At 37.2% G+C, this 18,200-nt stretch overlaps 1 protein-coding gene across 11 annotated transcripts in view; it reads left to right on the forward strand.

Annotated features, from left to right (window-relative positions):
* The window catches only part of TRPM3 (transient receptor potential cation channel subfamily M member 3), a 599,217-nt gene that overhangs the window by 308,867 nt on the left and 272,150 nt on the right, over positions 1-18,200 (forward strand). For all 11 annotated transcript variants that reach the window (XM_042243350.1, XM_042243355.1, XM_042243351.1 and 8 more), the window contains exons 4-5: positions 6,148-6,361; positions 9,816-9,940. In XM_042243350.1, coding sequence (XP_042099284.1) covers positions 6,148-6,361; positions 9,816-9,940 — 339 coding nt within the window. The remainder of the gene's footprint in view (positions 1-6,147; positions 6,362-9,815; positions 9,941-18,200) is intronic.

The raw sequence follows: 18,200 nt of genomic DNA on the forward strand, positions 1-18,200 counted from the left end.
GATAATCAGGGGTGGGCTGACAGATAACATAAATAATGTAGTTAATCATGGATTCCATTGTATAAGAATTAGTCCTGGTGAAAAAGAATCAGGTAGTTGGAATTGAGTAGCTTATTGATGACTGCACTTTCCTATTTCTCATGGCCTGAGTAATTTTCCAGTTTTTCCTCCATTCTTCTCTTTGATTTTTATATAAAATATTAAAGTGTTCTTCCTTGCCTTTGGCCCAGTGATAAACACAAGACACACCACTTAGAATCTTTGGTCTGGGAAAAAGTTGTAATTCTTTCTACTCATGTGGTCCCTTTTGGGAGCTAGTTAAAAATGCAAAACCTCAAGTCCCACCTCAGACCTATTGAATAAGAACCTGAATTTTTGAGGTTCCCTCAGTCCACGGGGTAGGGAAGAGTCGGACACGACCGAGCGACTTCCCTTTCAGTTTTCACTTTCATGCATTGGAGAAGGAAATGGCAACCCACTCCAGTGTCTTGCCTGGGGGAGCCTGGTGGGCTGCCGTCTATGGGGTCGCACAGAGTCGGACACGACTGAAGTGACTTAGCAGCAGCAGCAGCAAATGTGTTTTGCATATTAAAGTTTGAGGAGCCCAGCTCAACCTAGAGTTTCCACTGTAACAGTAGCTTTAATAATGGATTGGGTGAGTGGTTAACTAGTAGATAACTATTAATAATTCTGATGTCCCAGTCACATGACTTCCCTGGGTCTCAGTGTCCTCATCCCTAAGGCAGAAGAACTGAAACAGATGATTTCTAGTTCCCATGATTGCTAAGATATTTCCAAACTCCTTTTTATTTCTGAGATTGTAGCTACACCATAGCCAGGAGAGAAAGGATTATCCAAAATCATAGATCAGGTGACACATGATCCCTCCCCTCAGATATCTTGCAAATGAGGAGATAAAACTGACACGTGTAAGAAACGATGGGGAAAATATCTATGTATATTATTCTGAGTTTCACTGAGAGTTATACTGTGTCAACATGAGCTTGCATTCTAGGGAAAAGTCAATAAGAGCCTTTGAAAGACAAGAATGATTTATGTAGATGAAAGGGGAGAAACTGGGTTTTCCAGGACTTGAGGAATAGCATTAACCAAATACAGAAAAGAGTGGGGGAAATGCCTCTAAATAAGTAGAGTGAGGCCAAATTGTGGAGATCACGACAGGCAGAATGGGAGTTTACATATGATGTAACCCTTTGAATTGAAAAATAGTATTACTAAAAAGGTATTGGGGATAGGAGTCGCCTGCTGGTGTCTCATTGAGAACACAGGGTTAGAAAAGCCATGAGGACTGTTGTCATGACACATACTGACATCCTCGTAAGAGCATTTATTCTTAAAATAGCAACTAAAGCGATAGAGGGAAAGGCCTGGCTGAGAGTATGATTTGAAAAATGGGTCATTAGAACTCACAGACCACTTGGTTATAGGTAAAGGAAAAGGAGAAGTAAGGGGAGAAAAGGCATTTATTATGTTTCCGAGGTCAACAATAAGGACCTGGCGTCAGAGAGACCTGGAGTGTGAATTTACACACAGCATATATGTGTCTGGAACACAAGGGATTTGGCTGTAAATTTAGGGTGTTTTTCTCAGTAGTTAAAATATTGAGAGCCAGGCGAAATATGGAAAGAGAGCTTATGAACAAAAGGACCTTACACAGGCCTTCCTTTCTTCCTCTGTAAGATAGAGAGCTAGGGAGAAGGTGATCTAAGGTCATTCATGCATTTCCACTGGAGCACTTATTAACTGGGTAACAAGTGTTTTGTGGTCACAAACAAGCTTTTCTTGGTTTCCTAACTAGGAAAAAGATTAATCTGGTTCAAAAGGAATTTTAAAATATTCACTAAATTGGTAGCTTTCCAGTGATCTGTTCATGTGATCAGTAAATTTGGTTCCTTATTGGTAACTTGTATATATAACATTAGAAGCCCCAAAGCGAATTATTTACCGAGTGAGACTTATTCCTAAAAACATATTTGAGTTATTCTTACTAATTACTGTAAATAATTGAACTCCAGAATGCATTATTTAGGTAGGTTAAGCCTGTGAAAATTATTACACAGTCTCTGTAGTAATTAGTATGGCTGTAGTCTCTCTTCACATTGAGTTAGTAATATAGGTGTGTCTGTTCCCAGATACTCCCTGTGGCTCAGAATATCACATTATTTACATGGCTAAATGAAACTTGAAAGTGGGGACACTCAGTGAGGTATCTTGAAGTTCAAAAAGCGATAATCCTAATCACAAACCTAAAACAACTATTTAGGCTTGGAAGGGCATATAATTTTAGAAGAATCTTTATACTTAAGCATTTTTCTATATTTAGAAGTGTAATTTATATCTCACCTTAGAAGAATATGGATCCTTGTTTTTTGAAGGAATAAGAGAGTGATGTTGAGATATGAAGTTATTGAATAACTGAAAATGCAGTTTTTTAGCATCTCCCATACAGAACATTCTTGGTTTATATAGTTTTGAAGCCTTCTGAATCTCAGTTCTACTTTATTTGACTAAGTATCCCTTTCTAGAGTTAGTCAAAATTATATAAATTTAATCTAGTAAAGCTCCCAAATTATGACTCCTTAGGTAGCATAAATTCAGTGTTTAGGCACAGAAAACATAGCGTCCATTATATAGGTAGCTTTCTTATAAACAGTCACTCAATGAGATAACAAATATAACAATGATAATTTTTAAAACTTTTATTTAAGAAACATTTATGTTTGCTTCTACCACTGCAATACCCTCTCTCCAGCCCCAGGGTTCCTATTTCACACATTATAAATTCTAGTTAAATTCTGTTGATATATGATAAACTTCTATTAATATAATATACTTAGCTAAAATTGCTAACCTTTACTCTTTCCATTATGGAATTAATTTTTGCTATGTAGATCAAATCAATATAAAATCAGCTTGTTAAATTCTAATACTTCTTTGTATTTCTAGTATATGAATAATAAATGGTAAACTCTAGCTCTTTGGTATTTCTTGATGATGCAGTTTAATTTATCAAGCTACTTTCCTATTTTGTATGTTTTTGCCTCACATTTCAACTAAATAGACTTAAAATATACTTTAACAAAAGAATAACATATAATTTTTGAGATTTTTATGGTAATGGATCTCCCAGATCCAAAAAATATTACAATAAATTGTCATGTCCTGGACATGCTTGTATGATTACATGCAAGTCTATTCTTTTTGTTATGCAGCTTCAACATTAATATTTAACAAGTTCCCAAACTTAATACTTTTCTCTCGTAATATGTAGACTGTAGAATACTTTAATTCTTATTATTGCTTCCTAATTTATATTCTATATTATCCAGCACTTTATTCTATCCCTTTCCACCATAAATAAGACACTATTATCACTTTATATTTTACAACTAACGCTTTTTAAAATTTACTCTGTTTATGCTAATATCTTTATTTATTATTCTTTCTTGTATCCCAGATCATCCATCTGGGATCATGTAACTTCTGCCTGCTCCATGTATTTTAAAATTTCCTTCAGTGAAGTCTACTAGAGGTAATTACTTGGTTTTAGTAGTCTGAAAATGATCTTATTTTTGGAAAGATACTTTTTGTTGAATTCTACACTGACAAATTTCTCTTTGTACAATGAAGACACTGTTCCTGCCTCCATTGTTGCTGTTGGAAATAAGCCTTCAGTCTAGTGACTGTTTCCTTGTAGGTGATCAGTATTTCTTTTCTAGCTTCTTTTGAATGCTTCTCCCACCCCAACCCTTTGGTCTTCTCTATGACTGATGTATGGATGGGGTTTCTTTTTAGTTATCCTGCTTCAGATTCATTGAACTTCTTGAATCTGAGAATTGGAATCTTTTAGTAATTCTGAGAAATTCCCTGCCAATATCTCTTCAAGTATTGTTTCTTGCCTGTTATCTCTTTTATTTCTATCTAGAATTCTGATTACCTCCTATAAAATTATCACATTTTCTTCTGTGTTTCTAATTCTCCGGTTTTTCTAGGCTGCATCTGGTTTATTTCTCTGTATCTATAGGATCAGTCCTGGGTATTCATTGGAAGGACTGATGTCGAAGCTGAAGCTCCAATACTTTGGCCACCTGATGCGAAGAGCTGACTCATTTGAAAAGACCCTGATGCTGGGAAAGATGCAGGGCAGGAGGAGAAGGGGACAACAGAGGAGATGGTTGGATGGCATCACCAACTCAATGGACATGGGTTTGGGTGGACTCTGGGAGTTGGTGATGGACAGGGAGTCCTGGTGTGCTGCAGTTCATGGGGTCACAAAGAGTCAGACACGACTGAGTGACTGAACTGAACTGAACTGACAGTTAGAATGTCTGATCTTATAGTTGCATTTATCCACTGTATTTCTCATTTAAATTTTTACATTTTAGTTTCTAGAGGTTCTGTTTTTTACTCTTTCAAATGGAAGTGATCATTTTTTATAATCTTTTTCTTTATTCATATATTCAGCTTTCTCATTTATGTTCTTAATATATTAAATGTAGTCATTTTATATTCTCTGTCAGAGCATTTTACTGTCTTTGAGGATCTTATTCTGCTACCTATTGTGTCTTTTGGTTCTCATTCATGTTGCTTTATCTCCTTATGTAATTTGTAATATCTTTTACAATGAAATGCTTATTTTCCCAAGAGAATTACTTGAGACCTGGATTGATGATGCATTCCTTCACAAATAATTTGCATGTGCCTCTGCCAGTTATCTGGAGCCATTACTCCACTTACGTTAAATACTCTGATGTTTCTCAGACCACACTGAGAATGTAGACGTAGACCAAAATCTGTATGAGGGCCCACTTTTGTTTATAAATAACCAAAGGAGAATTTAAAGAGAGACCCCATGCGTAAAGCTGGGGGGTCTCTCCTTATGCCCCCCATACTGCATTAAGCTATTAAAACAGCTGTTTAGGGGCTTCCAGGGTTTAGGAAAAAGCCTCAAGGCCAAAGCTTCCTTTGGTATTCCTTACTTCCTGAGATTCCAGCTTCCACTTTGTTTAGGTATCTGAATATTCTCTCTTTTCGTGCCAGCTCAGCAATGCATTGCAAAAGGCTTTTCAGTGCATTTGCCAAGTATTCTAGTTGTTTCTAGATAGAAATGAAATCTTGATATAATGAAACAAAGATTTGAATGAGCATATTTATATAATTTTTAAAAAAGATATAACATGATGGTTGAACAGTCATGTCTGACTCTTTGAGACCCCATGGACTCCTTTGAGATCCTCTAGGCTCCTCTGTCCATGTCATTCTCCAGGCAATGATACTGGGATGGGTAGCCTTTCCCTTCTCGAAAGATGTTCTGGACCCAGGGATAGAACCTGGGTCTCTGGCATTGCAGGCAGATTCTTTACCACCTAAGCCATATGGGAAGCCCATCTAAATGTTTAGTTATATATATATATATGTATATTTGTCATTTTATGTATTTATAGAATTTTATTTATATATACTTATAATAACTTATTTCTAGTTGCATATGTAAATACCTTGATATCTGCTATGCACTCTAATATTTTCAACTATTCTATAAAAATAATTGGCATGACTTTTGTCACTTTTCTTTGAAAGATAAAGCAAACCTTTGGCATGCAGTTAATTTAGGTTTAAGTAAATGTTATCAGCTGTTACCATATTTAAACATTCTCATTACATTATGTAGAACTGTAGAATTTTTCTAAACCTACCAAAATAATAGGGTCACAGAAACAGTCATATATAGGTCCAGTTATTATAAAGGGATTACTTATATTGAAAATGGTAGCAATATGTGAACTGTTGCACAAATGTTAAGGTTAAATATAAATATGATTTCCTTTGAGTAAAGAAGGCATCCTTGGGAAAGTTGTGTTTATACTGCATTTTAGAAAGTTAAATAATTTTAAAATCTATAGGCATTCAGAATTTCAAAAAAACTTGTTAAAAATGGTGAATCTCTTTATCTAATGAAGGTCTTCAGTAAAGCAATTGATTTTCCCCTTTAAAAAAAAAAAATCTTGTTTCTTACAAGACATTTTCTTCAAGTAACTACACATATCATTGCAATCAGTAAAGACAAGCAGCTGCAGCCACCCTGCCCTGCCCGCCTCCCTAATCAACGGTCATTTCTTTTTCTAGTATGTACGAGTATCTTTCGATACAAAGCCTGATCTCCTCCTACACCTGATGACCAAGGAATGGCAGTTGGAGCTTCCCAAGCTTCTCATCTCGGTGCATGGGGGCCTGCAGAACTTTGAACTCCAGCCAAAACTCAAGCAAGTCTTTGGCAAAGGTCTCATCAAAGCAGCCATGACGACTGGAGCATGGATATTCACTGGAGGGGTTAACACAGGTAATTGGAAGTGGGACAGAGAAGGACAGCATAAGATCACAAGAATGTCGTGACTAAGATCGCTTTCTTCTAAGGTTAAATACGTTTGCATATCCTCACCTCATCCCCTACCCGCGTCCTCAGCTGCTGGTTATTGCTCCTTTCAGTGCTTCTCACTCCTTCCTCTCCCTAAATGATAACTGTGCTGTCATTTCTCCACCAAGAATTACTTACACTTAAGACACAGACTGGAATACTTGACAATATAGAACTTATAAACATGACTGATGGAATTTGACAGGTTATTTTCAATACCTCAAATTGCCAAATAAGCATCCAATATTTTTTTAAGGAATAACTTTTGCTCTGAATTGGAGATTCCATACCTGTTCTTTAAGTGAGTTTAAGTTTGATGCAAGTAGCTTTAATTTTTGAAAAATGCCCTTCCCATCTAGGATGACAGCACACTCTAGAGTAGTATGTGTTTATCATTTAAAATATTTCGTTGAGTCAACTCTGCACCAACAGAACATATCCCACTCTGAAGTCCAAGTAGTTTTTTCTACCTGCCAAATGAGTTTCTATATTGTGATCCAGGGAGGCTGTCAAATCAGTTCTTACAAAGCCACTTAGAGTTAAATGCTTATCTGCAGAACATTAGGAATGTGCATTTGATAATGGAATGGATGCCTGTAAATTGTTTTGACATGTTTCCCCAGAGTGAATCAGAAGTGCCAATTGGAAGAGACAGGTATTGCTGCAGTAAGTTAATTCAGACTTGTTTTAAGACTCCGAGTCTGCCCATGTGGACATATTTGAAGTTAATGGGACATTCTGAACATAACCATGGACCAACTAGTTTTAAATGAAAATGTTATCTCAATGTTGTTTAGTCATTGGTTTGTAGTTTAGATCAGGGTCCCCAATCCCTGGGCCGTGGACCGCCTGTTAGGAATCAGGCCACACAACAAGAGGTGAGCAGCAGACAAGCTTCATCTGTGGCTCCCCATCACTCCCCATCACTTGCATTGCTGCCTGCACCATCTCTCTCTCCCCAACCCCACCCCTGTCCGTGGAAAAATTGGCTTCTGCAAAATCTGTCTCTGGTGCCAAAAAGGTTGGGGACCGCTGGTTTAGATGATGTTTAAGTGAGACCCGCACTCAGAATTCTTCTCCATATTTAGAATTTGTGGACATTCAGCCCACAACAACATAGGTGCATTTCTGCTGTGAATGCTGCAAATTGCCTGTGCCTATCATTGTCATGTGAATCCCTGACTCAGTCTGTAAACTGACATGATCTTAGAATGACCTTCCCAGCCAGCTGTTTATTTTATGGTGATCAAATAGCTACAGAACAGTTTTCTTTTCTTGGCTGTTCAGGTTTTAAGCTCCAACTTCCACTCACAGTTTAACAGGCATCATTTGCCTATGATTATTCAGTCTTTTGCTTTCCTGACATAACCGGCAACTCCTATGGAGAGCAACTCAAAAGTTTCTAAAAGAAATCCTTACTAGGGAATTCCCTAGTGTCTGGTGGTTAGGACTCAGCACTCTCACTGCCAGGGGCCCAGGTTTGATCTCTGGTCAGGGAACTAAGATTCCAGTAAGTAGTGCGGCACAGCCCCGGTTCCCACCCACCCCCCCCCCCCCAAAAAAGAGAAAAGGAAAGAAGTACTTATCTTCTGTTTGCAGGCACTTGGGACATTGTATATTGTTTTTCTTCTTTTGTGAAAAGCATCCAATATCAAAAGGAGAATTTATAGCATAAATATTGTAAACCAAAGAGTTCACCTCTACCTCTCTCCAGGCAGAGTGTTCAGTCCAGGACTTAAAGTGAGGTTCTAATGGTGGCACACTCAGCTTGAGTAAGAGGTGATAATGGAATTGTGGCAGATGGAGGGAGGGGTACCATGAAGTTAGCTTTCTTGTCCAGAACTGGACCCCAAAGGAGTTTTGCACATAAATAGGAAAAAAATTTCAGAGAAGGCAATGGCAACCCACTCCAGTGTTCTTGCCTGGAAAATCCCAGGGATGGAGGAACCTGGTGGGCTGCCGTCTATGGGGTCGCACAGAGTCGGACACAACTAAAGTGACTTAGCAGCAGCAGCAGCAGGAAAAAAACTTAACACTAATGTTGATAGCTTTGCCTTGTATTTGTTTTTGTTTATCAATACTCTCTGTGAAATTGATGCTCTTCTCAACACTCCCAGCACAACTGAACATGGATTAGTGACTATTTACACTACCCTGTTGTTTGATTTTTTAAGGGCAGCTCTTTCTGTTTGATCTTATGAATACTGCAGAATCGAGTTGTTCACACATGTCTGTTGTCTCCTGTGGTTAAACTGCCTGGTATGTTTTGTGTGCTTAGTTCAGCGACCAGTTCCCGGGCCCTCACTCTGTGCTGGAACCTAAAGCTCCTGCAGAGAGTGAGACAGGTATCTCCAACCTTCTCCTCAAAGAGTTTACTCTGAGCAGAGATATTCTTTCTCACATGTGATTATGAACCACAAAAGAATATGTTCAGTGACATACTGAACTATTCAAAATACACCAACTGCAACTCTGTTCAAATGGAGAAGAAATGAAATCCAACTAAACTTTCATGTAGGAGATGGCACTAGGTATGAGTTTTCCTTGAAGAATGTGTGCTGTTTTCCTTAAACGATAAGTGGAAACATCTCTTCTTAGAAAATATATTTCATATCTTCTATAAAAATGGTCACTTGAGAGGGAAGTTAAAAGATTAGAAATTACATCTTCTCCAAATAGTTTATTAAAAAGTAAATGTACGTTTCCTACCATCTTGTAAACTAAATTTTCTCACTCTTAACTATGGTGAGAAAGGTTGTGGTGATGGGAAGGCCATTAGGACAGAGAGGAAAACAATTACAATGATGTCTAAAAAGATATATTCATGTATTTTTAACATAAATTTTCCACAGACTATGTCAACCTTTTCTTTACAAGCAGAGTCTCCACATTATGTCTCTGTATATAAGAAGGTGAAATCAAGATTAACAAAATCCAAGTTAAGCAATTACTCTATTTGATGACCCTAATTCATATACGAACTTTGGTACAGATTTAATATATTATAGATGATGCTTTTTATAGGATATAGTCATGCTGTTAGTTCTTAGTTATGTTAATACATCATTATGCTTATAAGAAAAAGATTCTCTAAGTATAAAGTATTTTTCTTTTCACAGACACTGTATTCTTTTTTTTTCATTAGAGATAAAATAAGGAATTCATTGCTAGAGTTCATCTGTAAGTCCAGGAAATGTATCCAGCATTAGAGCTACAAGTTTATGTTCTCTCCTGAACAAGTGTAGTTTTGTAGAAATGTGTCATAATTTTGTATTCAATGCATTTAATCTTAGAAAAAAACAGTTACCACAGTTTCCTTCAGATCAATGGAAAGCAATGCTTTGAAAGGCAAAATTAACACTTCTCTTTTTCTGCTTAGGTGTTATTCGTCATGTTGGCGATGCCTTGAAGGACCATGCATCTAAGTCTCGAGGAAAGATATGTACCATAGGTATCGCCCCCTGGGGAATTGTGGAAAACCAAGAAGACCTGATTGGAAGAGATGTAAGTTCTGGGAGCTGCTCCTCCATGTTACTTCTCATAGAGGCAATATCAAAAGAGTAAAATAAAATTAATCAGGAAAGTCCTAAGTAAGACTTAACTTCCCTCTTGTTTTGAATCAGTGGGGTATCAATCAATCAAAATATCAATCAAATTTTGCAAGTACTGTTGGCCCAATTATGTTAAAATTAATTAACAAAATGAGCTCATTGACTGATACATAAAATGGGGACCTTTCTTCACCCAGGTCTCCAATTTCTTTGTTATTTGAGTGTCCTTCAACTAAGACAGGAGGCTACAGAGGGAGATTCTTTTCACTCAAACTTGTAGCTTCCCTCTCCTTTGCTAAATGCTTGGGCGAGGAGTGGGCACACTCCTGGAGATCTTTATTCCCCACTCCAGGACTACTCAGAAGCCCTTGACCAAACCCAGAAGAGTATCACCCTTTCTTTCCTATTCTGATGTGTAGAACCACACACTGAACAGAGAATTTGATCCTATTTTTTCTGAGTCATCATCTTATTTCTGTGCCTTCCAGGGTCTCATTTTTGTTTGTTTAAAACTTGCAAACAAGTCATTCCTTACCTCCCTTTTAGAGTTTTTCTCTTACTAACAACCAGATTTCCCCCTTAGGTAATGCTTTCCAAAATTCCAGGTGTATGAGTTAAACTATGCACACAGATTGCCAGGCATTATTCACTTCTTTGTCCCCAGTAATTTTAGCAATTAATTATTTATCAATGCTTCTCTAAATCAGATCAATACACTCCTTCATTTCCAATAAAGACCTGCAATACAGTATAATAAGTGTGCTGAGCAGTTTTTTCTTAGTAACATGAAGTCTGTTTGAGCCAAAAAAAAAAAAAAAAAAAAATTTTTTTTTAATCAAAGAGATTGAGAAGTAACTGGTCCTAAACCACTTCTTCTATTGTGTTTATAGTGAAACCATCCTATTTCAGTGAAATATATGCCATTTTTAAAATACAATGCAAAAACTTTGAATTTAAAATTCAAGATCATGAAATGGAATCAGTGAATAAATACTCTCTGAGTCTTTCAGAACCTTTAAGTAATAAGAAATGTCCATATCTAGGCTACCAAATAAGATATTTTATCAGTGTAGTATTCTCTTAACTAAAATGTACTTGCTGTTTCATATCACATACAAATTAAATCTTTCAAGCAGCAATTTCCAGTTTGTTATGTTGGCAGAACTGGCTGGAAGTAATTGTAATTTTTTTCAAAGTATCTGAGACTAGTCTTTGTGGAATATATTTTGGTTAATTCTTGCCTTAGATTCCTCGTTGACTTTTAAGTATATATCAATTGTGAACTAGAACAAAAATGGTTCTTTTTTTTGTGTGTGAAAAACGGTTCTTAAAGAATTAGAATATGCTAAAATGTCCCCTAATACCAAGAGCATCTAATTGTTCATTTTATTAACAAATGAATTAATTATTTAAAATGCTGTGATGATTCAAAAGTCATTTTTAAATGTTCATAGATTCACATCTCTCTTATAAAACTGAGTTGTTATTATTCAGCTTTGTGGAGGGAAAACCATTTTGGAACTTTCTCATGCAGATGAACTGTGAATAAATGAAAGCTAATTATTTCTTTATTCAAGATAGAGTAGCCATGTAATTACCTCAGTTGCTTAATCATTTTTCAAAGCATGCTGGCACTGCCTTTCTGTGTCATTTTGTTTGTCTGATAATTCTATATGATTACAAAAAGGAAGTACTTATATTGTGTTCGCTTGCCATGCTGGGTTAGAAAAATCGCTTCTAATTCATTTTCCTCCAATTCTAGCTTCTTGCCTTTGATTTTCCCTCCTCACATTCTCCTCTCTTTCACTTTCCTTTTCTTTCTGCCTGTATTTCTTACCAGTGCTACGCCTATAGGAACTTGTGCCTATGCCAATAGGGCTTACTTACATTATCTGGTTTCCCAGTGAAAAAATGGCCTTGATCCCAGTGCAGAGAGCAGAAAAAGCCACTTATAAGTTCAGTAAAATGTGCACATTCATTGTCCCTGCTTACAGGGGTCTAATCCAAGATCCAAGTGAACTTGCAGAGAGATTGAGAAAAGGAAATAAAATTGGCAGGTTGTAGAAAGCACAGGAATAACAATTGTATTTTTGTCCTTTAGTAAATCTTTGACCACAGTCTATTGTATTTCAACCATTCTGGCATATTTTCCCCCAAACTGGGAAACCAGACTATGCATAGGATTTCTCAGGCTTTTGTATAATAGTGTTTGTTTCTCAGTGATGCTATGCTATGCCAGATAGTGTCTGTTAATTATTTGGAGCAACAGTGCTGTTTCTGGTGTACAGGATTTATGACATAGCTTAAGAGACATTTTAATATGTGTTTATTATTCTAATGTGATAATTTAAAAGGAATATGATGTCAGGCTATCATAAAAAAAGTATTTGAATGAAATATTGGTAGTCACTGGTGAAAATCCGCCCAAAATTCATTGAAATAGAAGTGTTGTCTGGTAAGCTTTTTTAAGTCGTTACAATAATTTTCATAACTGGCTTGATTCAACACCTTTTATCTTTATTCTTCCATTTTCTATAAACAAACTCATATGTAATAAACATCAAAAAGGAAACCTTTTGATATCAGACATCAGGTAGCAGAGGAAAACAACCAACATATTATTAAAATTCCTGGCCATCTCAGAATTCTATCAAAATGCAATCATTTGAAAACAGGATTGTTACCTTTTTGCTCAAGTATATATCTATATCCCAAAATAAGATTGAAGTGGCACAAAATAAATGTCAAGGGGAATCTAGGACATTTACTTGAAATAAATAAAAATATAAGGATAAAAGAAAGGCTCTATATCTAATGCCAAATATTTTATTTCAGTAGATTTATATCTAGACTGACAGAAAATATAGATCATTTTATCTCTATGGGACTGGCTCTCAGATGAGCCATTTAGAGGCTGAAAATTCAATTGTTACCAGAGTTATGTTACTGATAGAAGTAGTAGACATCACAGTTGCATTGCTATTCATCTTAGAATTTGAATATACCTTTGGAATGGCACCATAAATGCAAATACTAGTCATAAAAATAAAGAAGAAAGTTTAATTTGCCTTAGGGAGTGCTTGTAGGTATTCTAAAGCACTTACCTCCCTTCAAGTCTTATCTCTGAACTAGGCTTGAAAGATACAGGACATGTATCTTTGGATTCTGACTTCAAATTAGAGCCACACGCATAGTAGATACTCAGTAAATATTGAGGAAGATGATTGGCCATGATGAAATTCAGGCTTCTGGGAAAACAAACATTATGGGGAAAATATATAATAATAAATCTTATCTGTTTCACAACTTTACCACAACTCCATCTCTACTCATTACAGAGCTTGAGCATACTATAGTAACTATAGTGAGGGATTGTTTTACCCAAGCATCTGCATGAAAAACTATTTTCTTACATAGTAGCTTAAACTGGGAGGTGAATGGTGAAAGCTCTACATGTTGGGTAGGGAGACAAACAAATGTGGAGGCCAACAGTCTCTTCTCTAACCCCTTTGAATCAGATGCATGATCCTCTTGTCTGAGTGATAGAACTAGCCTTAATTCTTTAAATGTGAATGCCTTCAACTCTGTTTAACCCAATCTTTTCAATTAATAAATAAAACAACAGACTTTAATGAAGAATAATGCTGTGAATACTAATATGATAACAATTTTTTACCCTGCTGTTAGACCTTAAAATGAATATTGTTCAGCTCTTAAGTTTAATTCTACCTCTGTGAGTTTCCATATTATTCCTACTGTTCCTTCCTTCCATGGCCCAGAAACCTATACTTCCCTCAAACGAAGCTCAAACCTCCCTTCCACCAAGACAGTTTCCCTGACTTCACCCACAATGTCATATCTCTGATTATGATTCTCCCACAACTGTCTTACTCCTCAACTTAATTAAAAAGTCATCAAATATAGGGATTAAATGGTTTTCTTGTTTGTCATTAACCATTATCATGACACTCTGCATGAACATGAGCCATTGATATGTCATTGAAACTCTGAAATTTGATTTCTTTGCCTCTAAATTGACTATAAAAATCACTTGCTCTCTCTGTTTTATACAACTTCCATGAGCATAATCATAATAGTAACTTTAATTTGTGTGTGTGTGAGAGAGAGAAAGAGAGAGAGCTCTTATTTGAGCAAGCTCTCTGTGATTATATATATTAACCTTCTGAGCTATGTTCTATTTCATAAGAAAAATGATTAGAGCCAAGATTCACTGTCTCCAAAGGCCATGCTCTTAATTGGTAGTATGCCAGGTGGTCTATAAGAAAATACTTAATGATGTTATGTTTTTATTGTTAGTTGAGATACTGGCAGGTATTTTATGCCTGTCGATTGAACTCAGAAGTAGAATGAAAAAAAAAAAAAAAAGTAGTCTCAATGAAAGTAACCAGAGCCCTTTCTTTGTCCCTAAAATACTCTCAATCTGCAATTATGATTATGAAAGTGTTGCCAGTGTGAACTGGTAAGAATATGATCTGGGAAACTGAGTGGCCTAGATTTACATCCCTGCTGCTGCTAAGTCACTTCAGTCGTGTCCAACTCTGTGCGACTCCATAGATGGCCGCCCGTCATGCTCCCCCATCCCTGGGATTCTCCAGGCAAGAACTCTGGAGTGAGTTACCATTTCCTTCTCCAATGCATGAAAGTGAAAAGTGAAAGTGAAGTCGCTCAGTCGTGTTCCACTCTTCGAGACCCCATGGACCGCAGCCTACCAGTCTCCTCCGTCCATGGGATTCTCCAAGCAAGAGTACTGGAGTGGGGCGCCATTGCCTTCTCCAGATTTATATCCCAGCTACACAATTTATTACTTCTGTAACATTGGGCAAGTTTGTTAATCACACTGTGTTTAGTTTCACCATCAGTAAAATCGGAAGGATGATAGTGAGACTTCTGAGTGCCATTATGAGAATGAAATGAATTGTGATTTTCATATGACTCATTTCAGATTGAGCTTCTTGCTTTAGAAAACAGTCTGACCAGAATTGTTTCAGGTAATTTAACAGTTTCTGAAGACTTTATGATTTGTCTTTTCCCAAATTTAAATTAATAAAACATGCCAAATGAAAAATCTAGACATGATTACCAGAAAAAGCACTTTTCATCTTAACCTGAGGATGAAAATTGTGTTTGGGTAGATTTTCAAAACAGGATCTCATGTGGTTGTTAAATTATCTTGAATTCAATGATAGCTTCTATTTTCCCTAAACTATACATTTATTTTCAGAATTTTATAACCTTTAAAAATTGTTACCTTTAATTGGAAAGTGTTCTTTCAATGTCATTTTTATAGTTTAAGCCAAGAAATATCAAGTTTAATAATGCAATTGATGGATAATTCTAGTACAGTTTTCAACTCAGTATATTTTTCACTTCAAATTTAAGCCAAATGTGAACTTCACATTGTAATCTCAGAAAACCTCCCAAGAGTGTCCTTACGTGATATTTGTTGGACTTCTATGATAGGTTAGATAAGATATATTCAGAGGATGTGAGAGGAGAAATTGAGACAAGGAGACCCCACCAATGCTGTGCAGTCATAAAGGAGCCAATGCTAGCTAACCCTGGGCCACACTCAGGTTCGGGACTACCTTCAGTGGCATGACAACGCAGTTTCAGTAAGCAGTGTTGGATTTGGATTTGGACATGTTGGTTTCAAAGTTCCTTTGAAATATCTATGTGAAATTGTCCAGCAGGATTGTGAGAAAGATCTTGTTACCCACTTAGTTTCAGAAGGTGTCTGCATATAGATGACAACTGCTGCTGCTGCTGCTGCTAAGTCACTTCTGTTGTGTCTGATTCTGTGTGACCCCATAGACAGCAGCCCACCAGGCTCCCCCTGTCCCTGGGATTTTCCAAGCAAGAGTACTGGAATAGGGTGCCATAGCCTTCTCCGAGATGACAACTGAAGTCACTGCAATACAGGACAGGATGCAGGGAGGGCCTGAGGATATCCCAGATCCTGGTGTTAGCCAATATTTAATGACTGAGCAGAGAGAAGCAGCCTGCAAATGGAGACCAGAGGAAAGGCTAAGAGGGAGCAGCAAAAGCAGAGAGTGTTATGGAAGTCAAGGGAAGAGTGTGCTTCAGAGGATAGGAGTGAAGGGTAATGCCCAGTATAACTGAGGGACTAAGGAAGATAAGGACTTGGAAGCATTCACTCAGTTTATCAAGACAGACATCATTTGCCTCACTGATCAAAGCTGTTTCAGAAGCCAAATGAAGGATCAAGCCACATTTCAATAGGTTGAGGAGGGGAAAAAAGTAGAGATGGCAAGTAGAAACTACCTTTTTGAGGTTTGGCTGAGATGAGAAGGGACATGAGTAGCCAAAGGGAACCATAGTTGGAGGGATTTGTTTCTTCAAAACTGGGAGAGATTTGAGTTTGTTTATGTTTATGGTATAAATGCAGTTAGGGATGGTGAGGAGATAATTGATGAAATAAGTCCCAGAGCGGCCCTGTGGTGATGAGAGCTAAAGGGGAGATTAAACATCTGTACCCTTGTAACCAAAGGAGAAGAAGAAAAACTATGTAGGCAAAGAATTGATGGTAGGATGTTGACGTTTAGTTGGAGGTTTATCATTATCACAGAAAGAATACTATCAACACTATTGTAGAGCTTAGTAAGTATCAGCATCCAACTAAGCACTTTACACAGACAGTCATTTAATTCTCATAATGGCACTCAAAAGTTATTTTTAGTATCCCCATTTTACTAATGAGAGGAACTAAACATGATGAAATTAAGTAACTTGTCCAGGGTTACATAACTAGTAAATTGTGTAGCTGGGATGTAAACCTAGGCCAGCCAGTACCCTCGACCATATCTTTACTTATTATGCAATATTACTTCTCCATATACGAGCAACTGTCACTTATTTGAGTTCATATGTGGATTGTTTCATGAGTTTTATATCTCACTGAACCCTAAAAGTGCCCCAATGAGGTGGCCTATAATCATAATAATCTCCATTTACAAATAGAGACAGTGACACACAGATAGTAAATAACCTGCTTAAAGTCAACCAACTGGGAAGTGTGTAAGCACAGGAGTCAGCTAATCTGCTGAATGAGGATATACAGTGTTTGGGGTCAGATATATGAGGAGAGTAGAGGATGGTGGTCATTGCCCCAGTGGAGAACGGGACTAATCGGAGCCCAGAGATGGCATGCTAGGCAATTCAGAGGACCCAGGGTCACTAGAAGTCATGAAATTGTGATGCATCAGTGAATCCAGCGTAGAGGAAAAAGAATACGTTTTGAAATCTCAAAGAAGATAATAACGATATACTATTATATTAGTTATCTATCACTGTATAACAGATTACCTCAAAACTTAATGGCTTAAGACATATTCATTATCTCACAGTTTCTGAATGGCTTACTTGGGTAGTTCTGAGTTGGGGTCTCTCTTAAGATCACAGTCAAGTTGTAAGCTGAGGCTGCATCATCTAAAGGCTTGAATGGGGCTGGCGTGCCTTCTTCCAAGATGACTCATGGCTTTTGGGGAGAATTCTCACCATGTCGACCTATCCAGAAGGGTGCCTTATTGATGGCACCTGGCTCACCCCAGAGTAAGTGATTCAAGAGAGAGCAAAGAGGAAGCCCCTTATGACCTAGTTTTAGAAGCCACACACCATCCTTTTTGATTCTATGAATGCTTAGAAGTGAGTCACTGAATCCAGCCATATTAAGGGAAGATTTTCAAAGAATTTCTAAATATATTTTAAAATCACCCCACTGATACATGGTGATTTCTAAAGCAGGGCACCCCTTTCAAAACTTAAGGTCTTTTCCCACAACCAGTAAACCCTGTGTCTGAGTGGTACACAGTCCCCCTCAGGACAGGGCAAAAGGAGGTGAGCCTATGTGAGCAGAAAGCCTGAAATGTGGATGGTGCAACTCTCTGAAGCCCATGAGTTGAACACATTTTCAAAGTGCTGTAAAATGATGCATTTGTTTTCCTATGGATTATAGTGGGAGTCAAGCAGCTAAAGTATCTGGGCTTTCTTTACAGATGGATTTCTGGGTTTGCTGGTTTCTTGTTTGGATTGCAGAGCTGAGAAATAGTGTCTGGGTTTCAGTGTGACCCTGCTTTATACCTAGACTTACAGCTGAGTTGCCTGAATAGGAAACAACAAGCCAGTGCCCTGTTAGCTCAGACGTCACTGTAATTTTAAGGTTGCACTGTGCCTTT

The sequence above is a fragment of the Ovis aries genome, chromosome 2, assembly GCF_016772045.2.
Source record: "Ovis aries strain OAR_USU_Benz2616 breed Rambouillet chromosome 2, ARS-UI_Ramb_v3.0, whole genome shotgun sequence".
In the NCBI taxonomy this organism is placed as follows: domain Eukaryota; kingdom Metazoa; phylum Chordata; class Mammalia; order Artiodactyla; family Bovidae; genus Ovis; species Ovis aries.